The sequence below is a fragment of the Silurus aristotelis genome (assembly GCF_946808225.1).
Source record: "Silurus aristotelis genome assembly, chromosome: 23".
Taxonomy (NCBI): domain Eukaryota; kingdom Metazoa; phylum Chordata; class Actinopteri; order Siluriformes; family Siluridae; genus Silurus; species Silurus aristotelis.
In genome coordinates this window covers 16,872,483-16,885,626 of record NC_139596.1, presented here as the reverse complement: position 1 = coordinate 16,885,626, position 13,144 = coordinate 16,872,483, and the positions used below count along the sequence as shown (strand labels likewise).

General features: G+C 34.5%; 1 protein-coding gene across 1 annotated transcript; it reads right to left on the bottom strand.

The window, feature by feature from the left end:
* Positions 1-4,073: 4,073 nt before the first annotated feature.
* LOC310718573 (uncharacterized protein) lies at positions 4,074-12,301 on the bottom strand. Its single transcript, XM_083527485.1, has 4 exons — positions 12,114-12,301; positions 10,523-10,807; positions 6,964-7,053; positions 4,074-6,828 (listed from the first exon to the last, which is right to left on the bottom strand). Exons 1-4 carry the CDS (start codon positions 12,181-12,183, stop codon positions 6,638-6,640), a joined length of 636 nt encoding a protein of 211 aa, XP_083383611.1. The 5' UTR covers positions 12,184-12,301; the 3' UTR covers positions 4,074-6,637.
* Positions 12,302-13,144: the final 843 nt, after the last annotated feature.

Below are 13,144 nucleotides of genomic sequence, written 5' to 3'. Positions count from 1 at the left end.
CAGATTTTTTTTTCCCCCAGATACATTATGCATTGCAGATGACCAGTGAAAACACCATGTATTATTATTATTATTATTATTATTATTATTATTATTAATGCTTTATTCCCTTAATGCTTGAGACCAAACTCTGTTAAGTGCAATGAACCTTTTTTTTCCCCCCTACATTTCTTTCTTTCTTTCTTTCTTTCTTTCTTTCTTCCCCCCCCCCCCAATTGTTTTTTGATTGCTGTGTACAGCAGTTCAAGAGACTTGAGAGTGAAAACTGTGCAACTCCATGTTCATATAGCTGTAATGAGCTCTGTTTGAATGTCTGTCTCTGTTTGGAGCTCGGATCTGAGATTCTGATCAAAAATTTACCACACACACACACACACACACACACACACACACACACACACACACACACACAAACGCAAGTTGCTATGGCTTTCGTAAGAAACAAATCGCATTTTTGTACAGACCCACACACTCACTATTGGCTTCCTCTCTGACTTCATACGACTTTAAACTGTGTGTGATAATGAAACACAAATATAGCACGGACCTTTCATGATTCTTGCTTCCTGTTCCTTTATTTTATATATATATATATATATTTATTTTTTTTGTCTGTTTTTTTTTTTTCTTTATTATTAATCAAAATGTATTTAAGTAAATGATATATATAGTAATATAGAATATATAGTCAAATAAATAAAAAGGGGGGTTACATACATATACAGCATATATATATATATATATATATATATATATATATATATATATATATAGAGAGAGAGAGAGAGAGAGAGAGAGAGAGAGAGAGAGCGTGAGCGAGAGCGAGAGAGAGAGAGCGCGAGCGAGAGAGACATATACACACACATACATATATATATATGTATGTGTGTGTATATGTCTCTCTCAGAATGTGGGATTCCACATTCTGAAAAACGTTTCAGGTTTTCTTTCTTTTAACAATATATGAGTTTTTCCAAAGCCAAACAATGAGACCATTCTTGTAAGCATTGTTTAAAACGAGGGCTTTCTGTACTTTTCCAGTGATGAGCTATTATAAATTTTGCTTGTAATAAACAAAATATCAACATTTTCTTATCAGAGCTTGTAAAAGTGCACGTTGCAGGGAAAATATTTAGTATACAGAGTGTAGGGCATTTGGGGGGGGGGGGGGGATTCAACACCAGGGATAAAATTACAATTATACATTGATCGGGAATGTTGGGATTAAATTTGTGTAGTAATTCAGGGGTGATGTCACTATCACGCTCATAATCCTTTTATATTGCAGAAGCTTGAATCTCGTATTAATCGTCTGAGTTTGGGCCTTTAGGCAGATACTCTGAGACTCATCTTTTGTTATATTTTTATTTATATCTCGACACCACGCCAAACGTTTATTTTCGGTATTTTCCTTGCAGTTGGTGGAAGTCTGTAAAGTATAGAAATTTGACTTCCCCACTGAAGTGGTTTAAAGTAACTTTTTCTAAAGGGGATTCGATCCGGCAATAAAGAAACTTTTTGTCTCCCAAATTTTGAATCCAGCATCGTGTGTCCCAGGTGTAAAGTTCATATTACCCCAAATAGGGAAAAAAAATAGTGATCAATCGAGGAACCTCTCCAAGATGTTCCAAAACTTCATACCATACCACAGTAGTATTTTTAACGAAGGGAATGGGTGTGGCTTTTTTTTTTCTTCAATTTATGTAGGGGTGCCGAGCACAAATACAGATTCAAGCGCAGTTGTCTGGAGGCTTCAATCCGTAAACCAAGGGTTAGACTTTTCATCCATGAACCAGAACATTGCTGCTCTTAGTTGAAGTGCTCAGTAGTACCATTTAAGATTAGACATCTGCAACCCTCCATGTTCATATGGTAAATACAAAAGGGAGAGCCTCAGTCTGGGATGCTGGTTTACCCAAATTAAATCGGAAAATCTTTTTTGTGGCGGTGGAATTGATTGAAACAGATACAAGTGTTTGGGGAGTCCATTCATTTTAAGTATATTAATACGTCCAATTTGAGATATAGGTAGAAGTGACAGCTTAATGAATCACTCAGTCAATGAATAAGTGATGTAATTACAATTATTGGGGGCCAACTGATATATGTCTGGGGTCATTTTAATGCCAAGATACCGAAAAACCATCATGAGCATTTATAAATGGGGTTTGGATCGTAAGACGTTCCGATTCTTTAGGAAATAAAATCGTAGATTTGGACTCATTTCTTTTATAGCCTGAGAAAGATCCAGATGTTTTATTTAGACTCAACAAACATGGTTTGGATGGACATAAATTGGATAGGAATAATATAATATCATCAGCATATAAAGCTAATTTAATATCTAGATGATCAATTGTAACCCCTGTTATACAGTATCTTTATTTCTTGTTATTAGCCAAAGGTTCAATAGCCAGTGTAAAAAAGGAGCGGTAAAAAGGGGAATCTCTGGTGTGTCCCTCGTGAGAGCTGGAACGTTTTAGAGATTATATTATTCAATATCTCTGCCGTCGAATTTACATATAAAAATTGTATCCATTTTCTAAAATAAGGACCAGAACCAAAACAAGACAGGATATCAAAAAGCCCCACTCCACCCTAACAAAAGCCTTCTCGGTGTCTAAGGAGAGAAAAGCAGTATCGGGGGTCTCTTTTTTGAAGTGTATGACATTTAACAGGCAGCGTATACTATGAAAAGCTTGTCTACCTTTTACAAAGCCGTTTTGGGGTCTTTCCCTGGTTTAAGAATTAAAGTTATGAGGGAAGACCACATGGACAAAGGGAGTTCTTTGTTATTAAATGATTCATTTAGCATATCAATCATTGGGGTTATCAGTTTGTTGTGAAATCTCCTGAGTCATAAGATGTTTGATTGAGTGTAGTTATATTAGCTACAGCTTTATTAGTACAAGTTACAAAAGTTCCTGTCGAAGTTCAGGAGTATCTTTTCTGAGGATTTCTTCTTCTAAATCCTTGATACTTTACTCTATCATTTTGGATCTATTGGTTTTGGAACTAGTAAAGCTGATCATTTGCGCCATAATCATCTTCTTTCGGCTTCTACTATTAGGGGGCGCCACAGCGGATCATCTGTCTCCATACCCCCCTGTCCTCTACATCTGCCTCTTTCACCCCAACTACCTGCATGTCTTCCCTCACCACATCCATAAACCTCCTCCTTGGTCTTTTCCTCCTTCCTGGTGGCTCCATCCTCAGCATTCTCCTACTGATATACCCCATGTCCCTCCTCTGCACATGTTCAAAACATCTCAATCCCTCATCTTGTCTCCAAAACGTCCTACATGCGCTGTCCCTTTAATAATCTCATTTCTAATCCTGTCCATCCTCATCACTCACAACGAAAACCTCAACATCTTCAGCTCTGCTACCTCCAGCTCCACCTCCTGTCTATTACTTAATGCCACTGTCTCTAAACCATACAACATCTCAGGTCTCACCACAGTCCTAAAACATCATAATATAGGCCTTAAATTCTCCCATCTCATTGAAGCGGAGGTCGGATTTGTATTAGACTCAAAAAAACAAATCCTACAAAATTCAGAAATATTGGTTTATGCAACCATTTTATATTTAGACACCATCGTCTTTACTGTGTCATTAAGTGTATAATACTAGAGAAATAATATTCACAGTTAGATATACAATCAATTAGGCCTTTTAAAAAAAGAATATAGTCTATTTTGGAGTAAATATTAAAAGATGATGAGAAGCAAGAAAATTCTTTCCTTGCTTTATATTGAAACCTCCAGATATCAGTTACATTAAGGTCCTTTATGTAGTTTATTCCTACTCTGTAAATGTAAAGCATCAGTACCAGTAGAATGGACTTAAGGACTTAAGGTGCAATTAAAATCCCCACCAGCTATAAAATTACCCTGAAGGGAAGACAGAATTAAGAAGAGATTATGAAAAAAACTTTTCATTATCTCTATATATAAAATTCTCCATATCTCTATATTTTCTCCACTAAAATGCACTAGGGTTGTGTGCGTGCAAACTTTCGGTATTAGATTAGGGATCTTAAAGCAGGGGCTGTTTCAACTAAGAGAAGAGAATAGACGGCATGCTACAGCTTTTATTCCCTTATAATACAAAATCATCACAGCACACGATGTTAAATGGATTTTATTCAATCAGTAACCCCCCCAACCGCCCCCCATACTGTCCATACATACAGTCATTTTTACTCAAAAGCACGAGGACGACCAGGCAGGTGATAAGATCCGAGATCAGACTTGCCATGAAATTGACACCCAATGTTCAACTTCCTTAATACTAAATGAAAAAGTGTGTATATTGTGTGAAACTGATCTGAGCTGACAGAAAGTGTTCTTCATAACCGCTCTTTACACTCATGATGAGCTGAAAAGCATTCACGCATTACGTTAGAAACTTCGAGGATGAGATACGTTAGGGGACGACCACATTGGATTAAGTTCTGGAAAGATACTGAAAAGCCTTTCCCTACTCAAGCTACTTGGTCAATAACAATGTCACGGTCACTTGTATACACCAAACAGGCTGAACGTTATGAGCAGTGAAGTGAATACCACTGATTATCTCTTCATCATGGCACCTGTCAGGCAGCAAGTGAACATTCTGTAGTTGATGTTAGAAGCAGGAAAAATGAGCAAGCGTAAGGATTTGAGCGAGTTTGACGTCTAGACGTCTGGGTCAGAGCGTCTCCAAATCTGCAGCTCTTGTGGGATGTTCCTGGTCTGGAGTGGTCAGTGTTTATCAAAAGAGCTCCAAGGAAGGAACAGTGGTGAACCGGCGACAGGGTGGTGGACGGGCCGAGGCTCACTGATGCACGTTGGCTCCTGTAGCTAAAAAACTGCTGAAGATGTTAATGCTGTTAATGATTGACAGGTCAGGACTGTTTTGGCAGCAAAAGGGGGACCAACACAATATTAGGCGGGTGGTCATATTGTTATGCCTGATCGATGTGTACATATGTGGAGGGGTGGACAAAAGTATTGGACACCTGATATCTCCAGCCATATGTGGTTCTTCTCCAAACATTTACCACAAAGTTGTCTTTGGAAGATCTCCTACTTCAGAGCTCTGACCTCAAAACTATTAGGATGAATGAGTACTCTGACTGCACCCCAGGCCTCCTCACATCACCCACATCAGGTCCTGACTTTACTAACACCCTTGTGGTTGAATGAATCTCCACATAAGTGGAACATCTTTCCAGAAGAGTGGAGCTCATTATAAGAGCAAATGGGTATAAATGTGGAACGGGATGCTGAAAAAGAAGCCACCAATCCTATGATCAGGTAACTACAAACCTTTGTCCATATTGTCTATATGTATATATATTTATGTAGGTGAGTGTATACACATTTTTTTTGTGATACTTTTTTGAACAAAATAATCATAATCTAACAATACTAACATCATAAAATGAACACAACAACATACACTTTGTGTAAAAGGCTAAATAAAGGCTAAATACATGTATATTTTGTAATGGATTACATAATTCTTCTGAACAGCATCTCATGTTTTCCATCTGGATACCTTTCGCTTTGTACGTCTCATTCCTGAAACAAAACGACAGACAAAAGTTGTAGATTCGAAACTTCCTTCATAAAAAAATAAAAACCACTAAAAATGACTAAAGTGGTATGCAAAAGTTTTGGCACCCAAAACTGAACCTTGGACAAAAGTTTCCTATTTTGATAAAAAAATTTCCAACAATCAATAAATAACAGGATTTTGTTATCACAAGGTTTAGAAGTTGAATTTGTTTCAAACTGGAATGGTGTACAAACCTTCGCACCGCTTCAAAATGCTCTAGATTTAGTCTTTTTATATTTTCAGCAAACGGCTGCATTAATATTTGCTCCAAAAAAAAATCAATTATCTCCAGAAATTGTATGTTGGAGAGATTTCTTGTATGTTTAGCTGAGTTAAAGTAGATGTACAAATACGACTCCAGTAAAAGTAAAAGTGTCCCTTCAAACTTTCACTTGAGTAAAAGTACAAAATTATTTGCCTTCAAATGCACTTAAGTATCCATAGTACTATAATGTTTCTATTATCATTTTTTTGTCATAAGACTCTTTGCTTAATCAAATTTATGTGAAAAGACTCGAATGTGACTCTCAGCACACTGATCTTAATAGAATGATATTAATAACTCAAACACTGATTTCTATTAAAATGATCATGAGCCCAAAACCTTCTTTTCAACTACTTTAAAAGAAAATCATGTATATAAGGTCACGTGTGTTGTGGCGAGTTCGAGTTTCTTCATCATTTATTTCTCCCTAAATGTTCTATTTGCTGTTAAAAAGATGCTGAACTGTTGATTATGTTGGTGATCAGTAGATACACCAAGCTTCGAGTTTAAACCGGAGCGAGCGCTCGACTCTGATTGGTGGATCGCTGCGTGTGTGACCAGTTACATTTTATAAATAAAAAAGGGAACCACTGATTTTGCAAAACGTAGTCGAGTAAAAAAGTACAATATTTGACTTTGAAATGTAGTGAATTCAAATTAAAAGTCTCCCAAAATAGAAATACTTCAGTAAAATACAAATATGTTTAAAAGCTACTCAGGTACAGTAATGAATTACATTTACTGTGTACAGTCCACCAATAAAATTCAATAAAGTGTAAATTGCCCAAAACTTTTGCACACACATGGTAGTTTAATTGTTATTTCATTTATGATAGTTGTGGTGAAAGTTATTTCAGGTATATGTATAGGCATATAAATGTAAAAAAATTGAATGTTTAAGTTTGTAGATGGAGCAGAAAGGCTCAGAAGGATGTGGGTTACCTTCTCCTTTTTGCCTGTAAAAGAAAAGAAATGAAATAATTTAACATGCGAGATGAATCGTCTCTCGGTACAGAACATGGAGAGCTCATGAAACTCAGAAATGTCATGTCTGTCGTAATCTGAAAACAGGAACTAAAAACCACACTCACCTCTGCAGCACGCATTAGTCGAGATCACCGTCAGCACAAGCAGGACGAAGATCAACCAGCGCATGATGCTCCAGACGAAATTAATCGAACCTGTGGAAGGATTCAGAAATCCAGGGTTTGTTCAGAAAACTTTTTTACAAAAAATGTACAATTCAAAATCCACTGGAAAAACTTAATACATAAAATATCTATATAAGAGCTGTGAGATCTTTCAGAATGGGTTTTGTCTACATTTAATTGGGCAAATGTGCTGAAACCACCGACTTTTCCAGCCATATGTGGTTATTCCTCAAACGGTAAACACAACGTCGGAAGCAAATAGTTGTACAGGACGCCTTTGGATGCTGTGGCATGAAATTTTCTCTTCACAAAACCTGTTCCAGCATGACAATGCACCTTTGCACAAATACAGTTTCATGAAGATCTGCTTTCCATGGGTTGGAGTGGAAGATCTCCTGCTATAGAGCTCTGACCTCAACCCTATTAACAATAATGAATGTGAATGCTGACTGCACCTCAGGCCTCCTCACCTCACCTACATCAGTACCTGACTTTACTAACAACATTTTATCTGAATGAAATTTCACAAATTTCAACAAAATCTGGTGGAACATCTTCCCAGAAGAGTGGAGATTATTATAATAGCAAATGTGGACTAAATGTGAAATGCACATATCCCATATCATATTTTATGACCAGGTGTCCACAAACTTTTGTCCATACAGTGTATAAAACATTTACAAGACAATTGGCAGAATTTTTCATATTGTGTAAATGATGTGTAGAAGCTATCAGACATCATACAGGGGTTTAATTTCCCTGATCGAGTGATCGAGCATCCACGAACTGTTTCCCGTTTTGTGTTTATTTAAAGTGAGACATTTGTAAGACATTAGAACTTCAACATTTAAATAGTCACATATTTTGTAGTAGAAAGCCAAAAAAATAATTATAATTTAAATAAATAGTATTAGAAGTATTAGTATTTAAATAAAAGGAATAGAAGTATCAGTATTAAATCATTTGAATAAAAGTGCATAGTACAATTCCATTAATTTTAATAATGGGCTTCAAAATAGTAGTCATTTTTGTCCACTTTTTCTTTTCCTTAAAAAAAAAGAAAAAATATTTCTTTTTTTTTTTGACAAGCTTTCACTATAATAAGTTGCATGAGTTACTGAAAAAAAAAAATTCAAGTAAGTGTGCTTTTTTTAAAAAAAAAAAGGTTTTTCTTTTTTTTTTGACAAGCTTTTACTATAGCCTAAAAAAGTTTTAATTTTTTTTATTGTAGTAGATTATTGTATTTTTTTTTATTTTTTTTTTTATAAACACTTATGATAATAAGTTGCATGATTTACTGAAAAACATTTAAGTAAGTATGCTTAAAAAAAAAGTTTTTCTTTTTTTTTTTTGACAAGCTTTCACTCTAGCCTAAAAAATTCATTGTAGTAGATTATTATTATTATTTTTTAATAAACACATGATAATAAGTTGCATGAGTTACTGAAAAAACTTCAAGTAAGTAAGTAAATTAACTTTAAAAAAAGTTTATATTGAATTTGATTTCTTTGCAAAAACAAAATCATTATTGCTTAAAAACATTAATGAGTCTCCTTTATATTTTCTTTTTTTTTTTAATAAAAAATCCATCACTAGGAACAGACTAGTATCAGTATTTTATATATATATATATATATATATATATATATATATATATATATATATATATATATATATATATATATATATATATATATATATATAATTATTATTATTATTATTATATATATTTTTTTTTTCTTAGCATTTAACGTTGGTTTTTTATTTATTTATTTATTTGTCTTGTTTCATTAATTCCAAAATAAATATATCAAATTGAGCCTTTATTACCACTGAGGTGTTCTGAGGAACAAAAGCGAGTGAATTCTCACTACACAATCTGATGGTCTGATTTTGAAGACATTGAGGATGTGATACAGACAGAAACCGTCACGTGTTTTCGTTTATCTCGTGTGCTGCTTTAAAGCAGCGGCGAAACATTCGCATTACTATAAAAACTCATCTGAACCTCAGTCTCGTTCCCTGTTCACACGTTCGATACGTGACTTCACTACACTGCTGTTTGTAGACACCTGACCATAAGTTTGGTGGCTTCTTTTTAAACATCCCATTCCACATTTAGATTCTATTTGCTCCTATAATAAGCTCCACTCTTCTGGGTAGATGTTCCATTAGATTTTTGAGTGTGTTTGTGGAGATTTGTGGAGGTTCATTCAGCCACAAGGGTGTAAGTAAAGACTGATGTATGTGAGAAGGTGAGGAGGCCTGAGGTACAGTCAGCGTTCACATTCACCACAATAGGGTTGAGGTCAGAGCTCTATAGCAGGAGATCTTTCACACATTTCCAACCCACATCTTCATGTAACTGGCTTTGTACACAGGGGGTATCGTAACTCCTTCGTAACTCCTAGTTCAAGTAAAGGGAACATTTCATGCTACAGCATCCAAAAACATCCTGTACAATTATGTGCCTTTAACTTTGTGCCAACTGAGAAGAAGCAAATATGAATGGAAGTCAGGTGTCCCAATACTTTTATCCATATAGTGTAGAAAAAGTGGAAGGAACCTGAAATATGCTTCAGAATTTACTTTTATTATTTATTTATTTATTTTAAGAGAAAATAATCAGAACATATATTTCATCTTGATTTTTGTAAATAAAATGTAATTATAATGATAAATTTGTGATTTTTCTTCAGTGTTGTTTGATTTGTAAAAAAAAAAACTACATTTAAATGATTTCAATAAAGTTTTAAGAAATTCATTTTGCACATTCAAACATTTATTAATTCATTCATTTGTTTATTTTTTTTTATTTATATAGTTTGGACTGAAACTATAAAATCGAATCGAATTAAATCGTATTTAACTTTTTATATTGTAGATATTTAGTATTTTTTTTTTCGTTTACCAACACATTTGATGTTGGAATTGGGAATAAAAAGATTTTTGTTCATGTTGCGCTATGATTTTTTCAGATTTCTTTTTCATTTACTTTTTGAAATAAATAATTGCTCAATTGTCTTGAAGATTTCTTAAAAATTAAAATCGAATCACTTTATTTTTAATACTTTAATCCCTGCTAGAGCCTAAAATAATAATAATAATATCAATAATAATATGAAGAAAAATAAATAAAAACACAAATAATGAATAAATTAAAAAATTAAATTTTTTTAATAAAAATCAATCTATAATAATAATAATAATAATAATAATAATAATAATAATAATAATACACATTTAATTCTTTATGTCTTCTGCTGAAACTGTACTGAATATATATATTTTATCCTTTAAAAACTGTACAGTCGACAGTAGAACGGTGAGAGATTATGTATAATAATAGATAAAAAAAAATCTATAATTATAAATTGCCTTCAAAGATGTAAAATACTTTCTAAATATTTTTAATTGGAATATTTTTTAATAGATTTTATTATTATATAACTGATAAGGACAGGATGCTAAATGGAAGCATGGTTGTGATCAGACTCACTTTTGATCGTTTTCTCGGCCAGTTTGATGATGACGTTGGAGCCGTTCCTGAGGCCGCACCAGTAAACCCCGTCCCCCTGAGACAGGGGGTTTATAGACACGGTGAAGGCCTTTCCATCGTCCTCCACACTCAGACCCTCTGGTTTTCTGTCTTCTGGCATGAAGGCGACACCACTGCAGCAGCTGTGATTGTTCGTGTGCCTTTTACATAATATTCTCTGCAGACTTTTGTGCTTGGAGTCGTAGGGACAATTCAGCGTAGACTCTGCGTCGCACTCGTACGCGACTGCGGGAGGAGAACATGGGGTCACTGCATCATCGGGTCACAGAGAGAAGCCTCACAGGCCTGCGGAGAGCTTCTGCATTTTCTGTCTTTATGGTTACTGAGAGTTTTTTTTTTTTTCCCAATTTGATTGTATACCGAGACGCAACAAAAATCTCACTTTTTCTTTTCTTTCTTTCCTTTCTTCCATTTTATTTCACTCCCTTTTCTTCGATTTCTTTTCATTTTATTTCATACGATTTACAGTGCTTTTCTTTTTACTTAAATTTCCCTCCATTTTACTTCCTTTCCTTTTTTTTTTTTAAACAATTTTTTTCCAATTCAGTTTCTCTCATTTAATTTCTTTTTCTTTCCTTGCATTCTTTCCTACCTTTCATTTCGGCCCTATTCTTTATTTCCGCTTGTTCTTTCTGCACTCATTTCTCTTTTACATACTTCAATTCAACGGCAGTGTAAAACCTCTCACTCCACTCGTTTACCCAATTTTTACTTCCTCTTTTTTTTCTGGTCACTTTTCTTATATTTCCTCTTGCAATTCTTTTCATCCTTTTCTTCCATTAATCTTTCCTTTACCTCTCCAGGTCTCAGCATCTGTTTTGTATTTCAAATGAAGTTACTAAAAGTCCCAGATGTTTCTCTCTCTCTCTCTCTCTCTCTTTCTCTCTCTCTCTCTTTCTCGATCTCACTGAGCCTCTAAAAAAAAACCGCTGATTCGACAGTTCGGTTCTCAGTTCATAAAAGCGGCAGTTGGAATTTTTTTTTTGCAAACAGATATTTTTTATTTATTTTTTTATATCAATAAAAAAGAATTGAAAGATAATCACAAATGGACCTCTGCATCATTTTTTTGGTTTAGATAGATAGATAGACAGATAGATAGACAGATAGATAGATAGATAGATAGATAGATAGATAGATAGATAGATAGATAGATAGATAGATAGATAGATAGATAGATAGATAGATAGATAGATAATATTAGGTAATTTGCAGTATGATAAAAGCAGCCCTCCAGAGTGACATGACTTTCTAAATGAAGATCATAAAATTAACACAAATTAAGTCGGCTTTAATGTTTTATTTATTATTTTTAAAAATCTACACCTCTACACCTTTGGCTCTACTTACATTATACACCTTCTAATTTTTTTTTACTTTTTGTTTCACAAACCCAGGCCATCCTCCATAATAGTGATTTTTGAATAATAGTAATACTTTTTTTTTTTTTTTTACACTTTTCTCTCATTTTAATGTATATATATTTTTACAGTAGAGTTTCAGATCAGGACCAGGATACACATTCTCTTACCTGCAGAGATGAAGACGATCAGTGTGGATGTAATCCAGAACATTTTCTTTGCTGAATTAGACCCACACATACACCCAAACACACACACACACACACACACACACACACACACACACACACACACACACACACACACACACACAGGCCAAAATGTTGTGCACTGGGCTGAGACCGATTAGGAAATGAACATGACAGGAAGTAACCACTACCTCAAACCAAGCACTCTTTCTTCCTCCTTTAGCACCGATGACCTGCTGCAGAGTCTCAATGCAAAACAAATCCATCTCTCAGCACCAGAGATATCGTGAATATAGGAAACACTTGTTGATGTTTCTCATGAGGAGATGATCAGACAACAAATATAAGACCATTAAACATCTTGATATGTTCATTCATTTTGGGATTTGGTTCGTCCTAAAATGCAAATGGAACAAAACTGAATGAAACAATTTCTATAAATAAATTATATCTAGAGATCATTTTTGTGTCTCAGTTTTTTTTGCCGTCATTTTTCCCAGTGTCTGTATTTACTTTCATCCAATTTTCATTTAAATGTGAATGTTTTAAAACACCAAAAAGCATTTAGACATCCGACTATCGAACTCTTGTCCCAAAGTCAGAAACATACGTCCAGAACGTCCCTGTATTCTATAGTGTTACAATTTTCCTTCATTGCCACTCTGACATTTTTCAGCATGATTATCAAACACGACACAAGATCCATGAAGTGGAAGAACTCGGGTGTCTTGGAGTGACGTTCTCAAGCTTACTGAACAGTTTTGTAATAGATATTGTGGAGTTTCATCATCTCCTCCTACATCAGATGCTCATCTCATCATCATTAGAACCTCAACATCAGAATCCCATGAATGTTCTTGTGTCTGAAAGATCACAGATCTACCAAGCCCGGCTATGAAACGGCAAGTAAGACATCAGTTCTCTTTCCACCCAATGCGCCGCATGGTCAAAGTTTGGCCCCTGAGCAAGGCCCTTAACCCTTAAATCTAAATAAGGGCATAAAAGTAAATCTA

What these genes read in the sequence shown, in the direction of transcription:
- LOC310718573 (XM_083527485.1), bottom strand. Translation starts at nt 12,183, where the DNA reads ATGTGTGGGTCTAATTCAGCAAAGAAAATGTTCTGGATTACATCCACA. An exon ending in GATCGTCTTCATCTCTGCAG is followed by an intron (nt 10,808 to 12,113) that starts GTAAGAGAATGT and finishes CTCCTCCCGCAG; the next exon opens with TCGCGTACGAGTGCGACGCA. An exon ending in GACTAATGCGTGCTGCAGAG is followed by an intron (nt 6,829 to 6,963) that starts GTGAGTGTGGTT and finishes TTTCTTTTACAG; the next exon opens with GCAAAAAGGAGAAGGTAACC.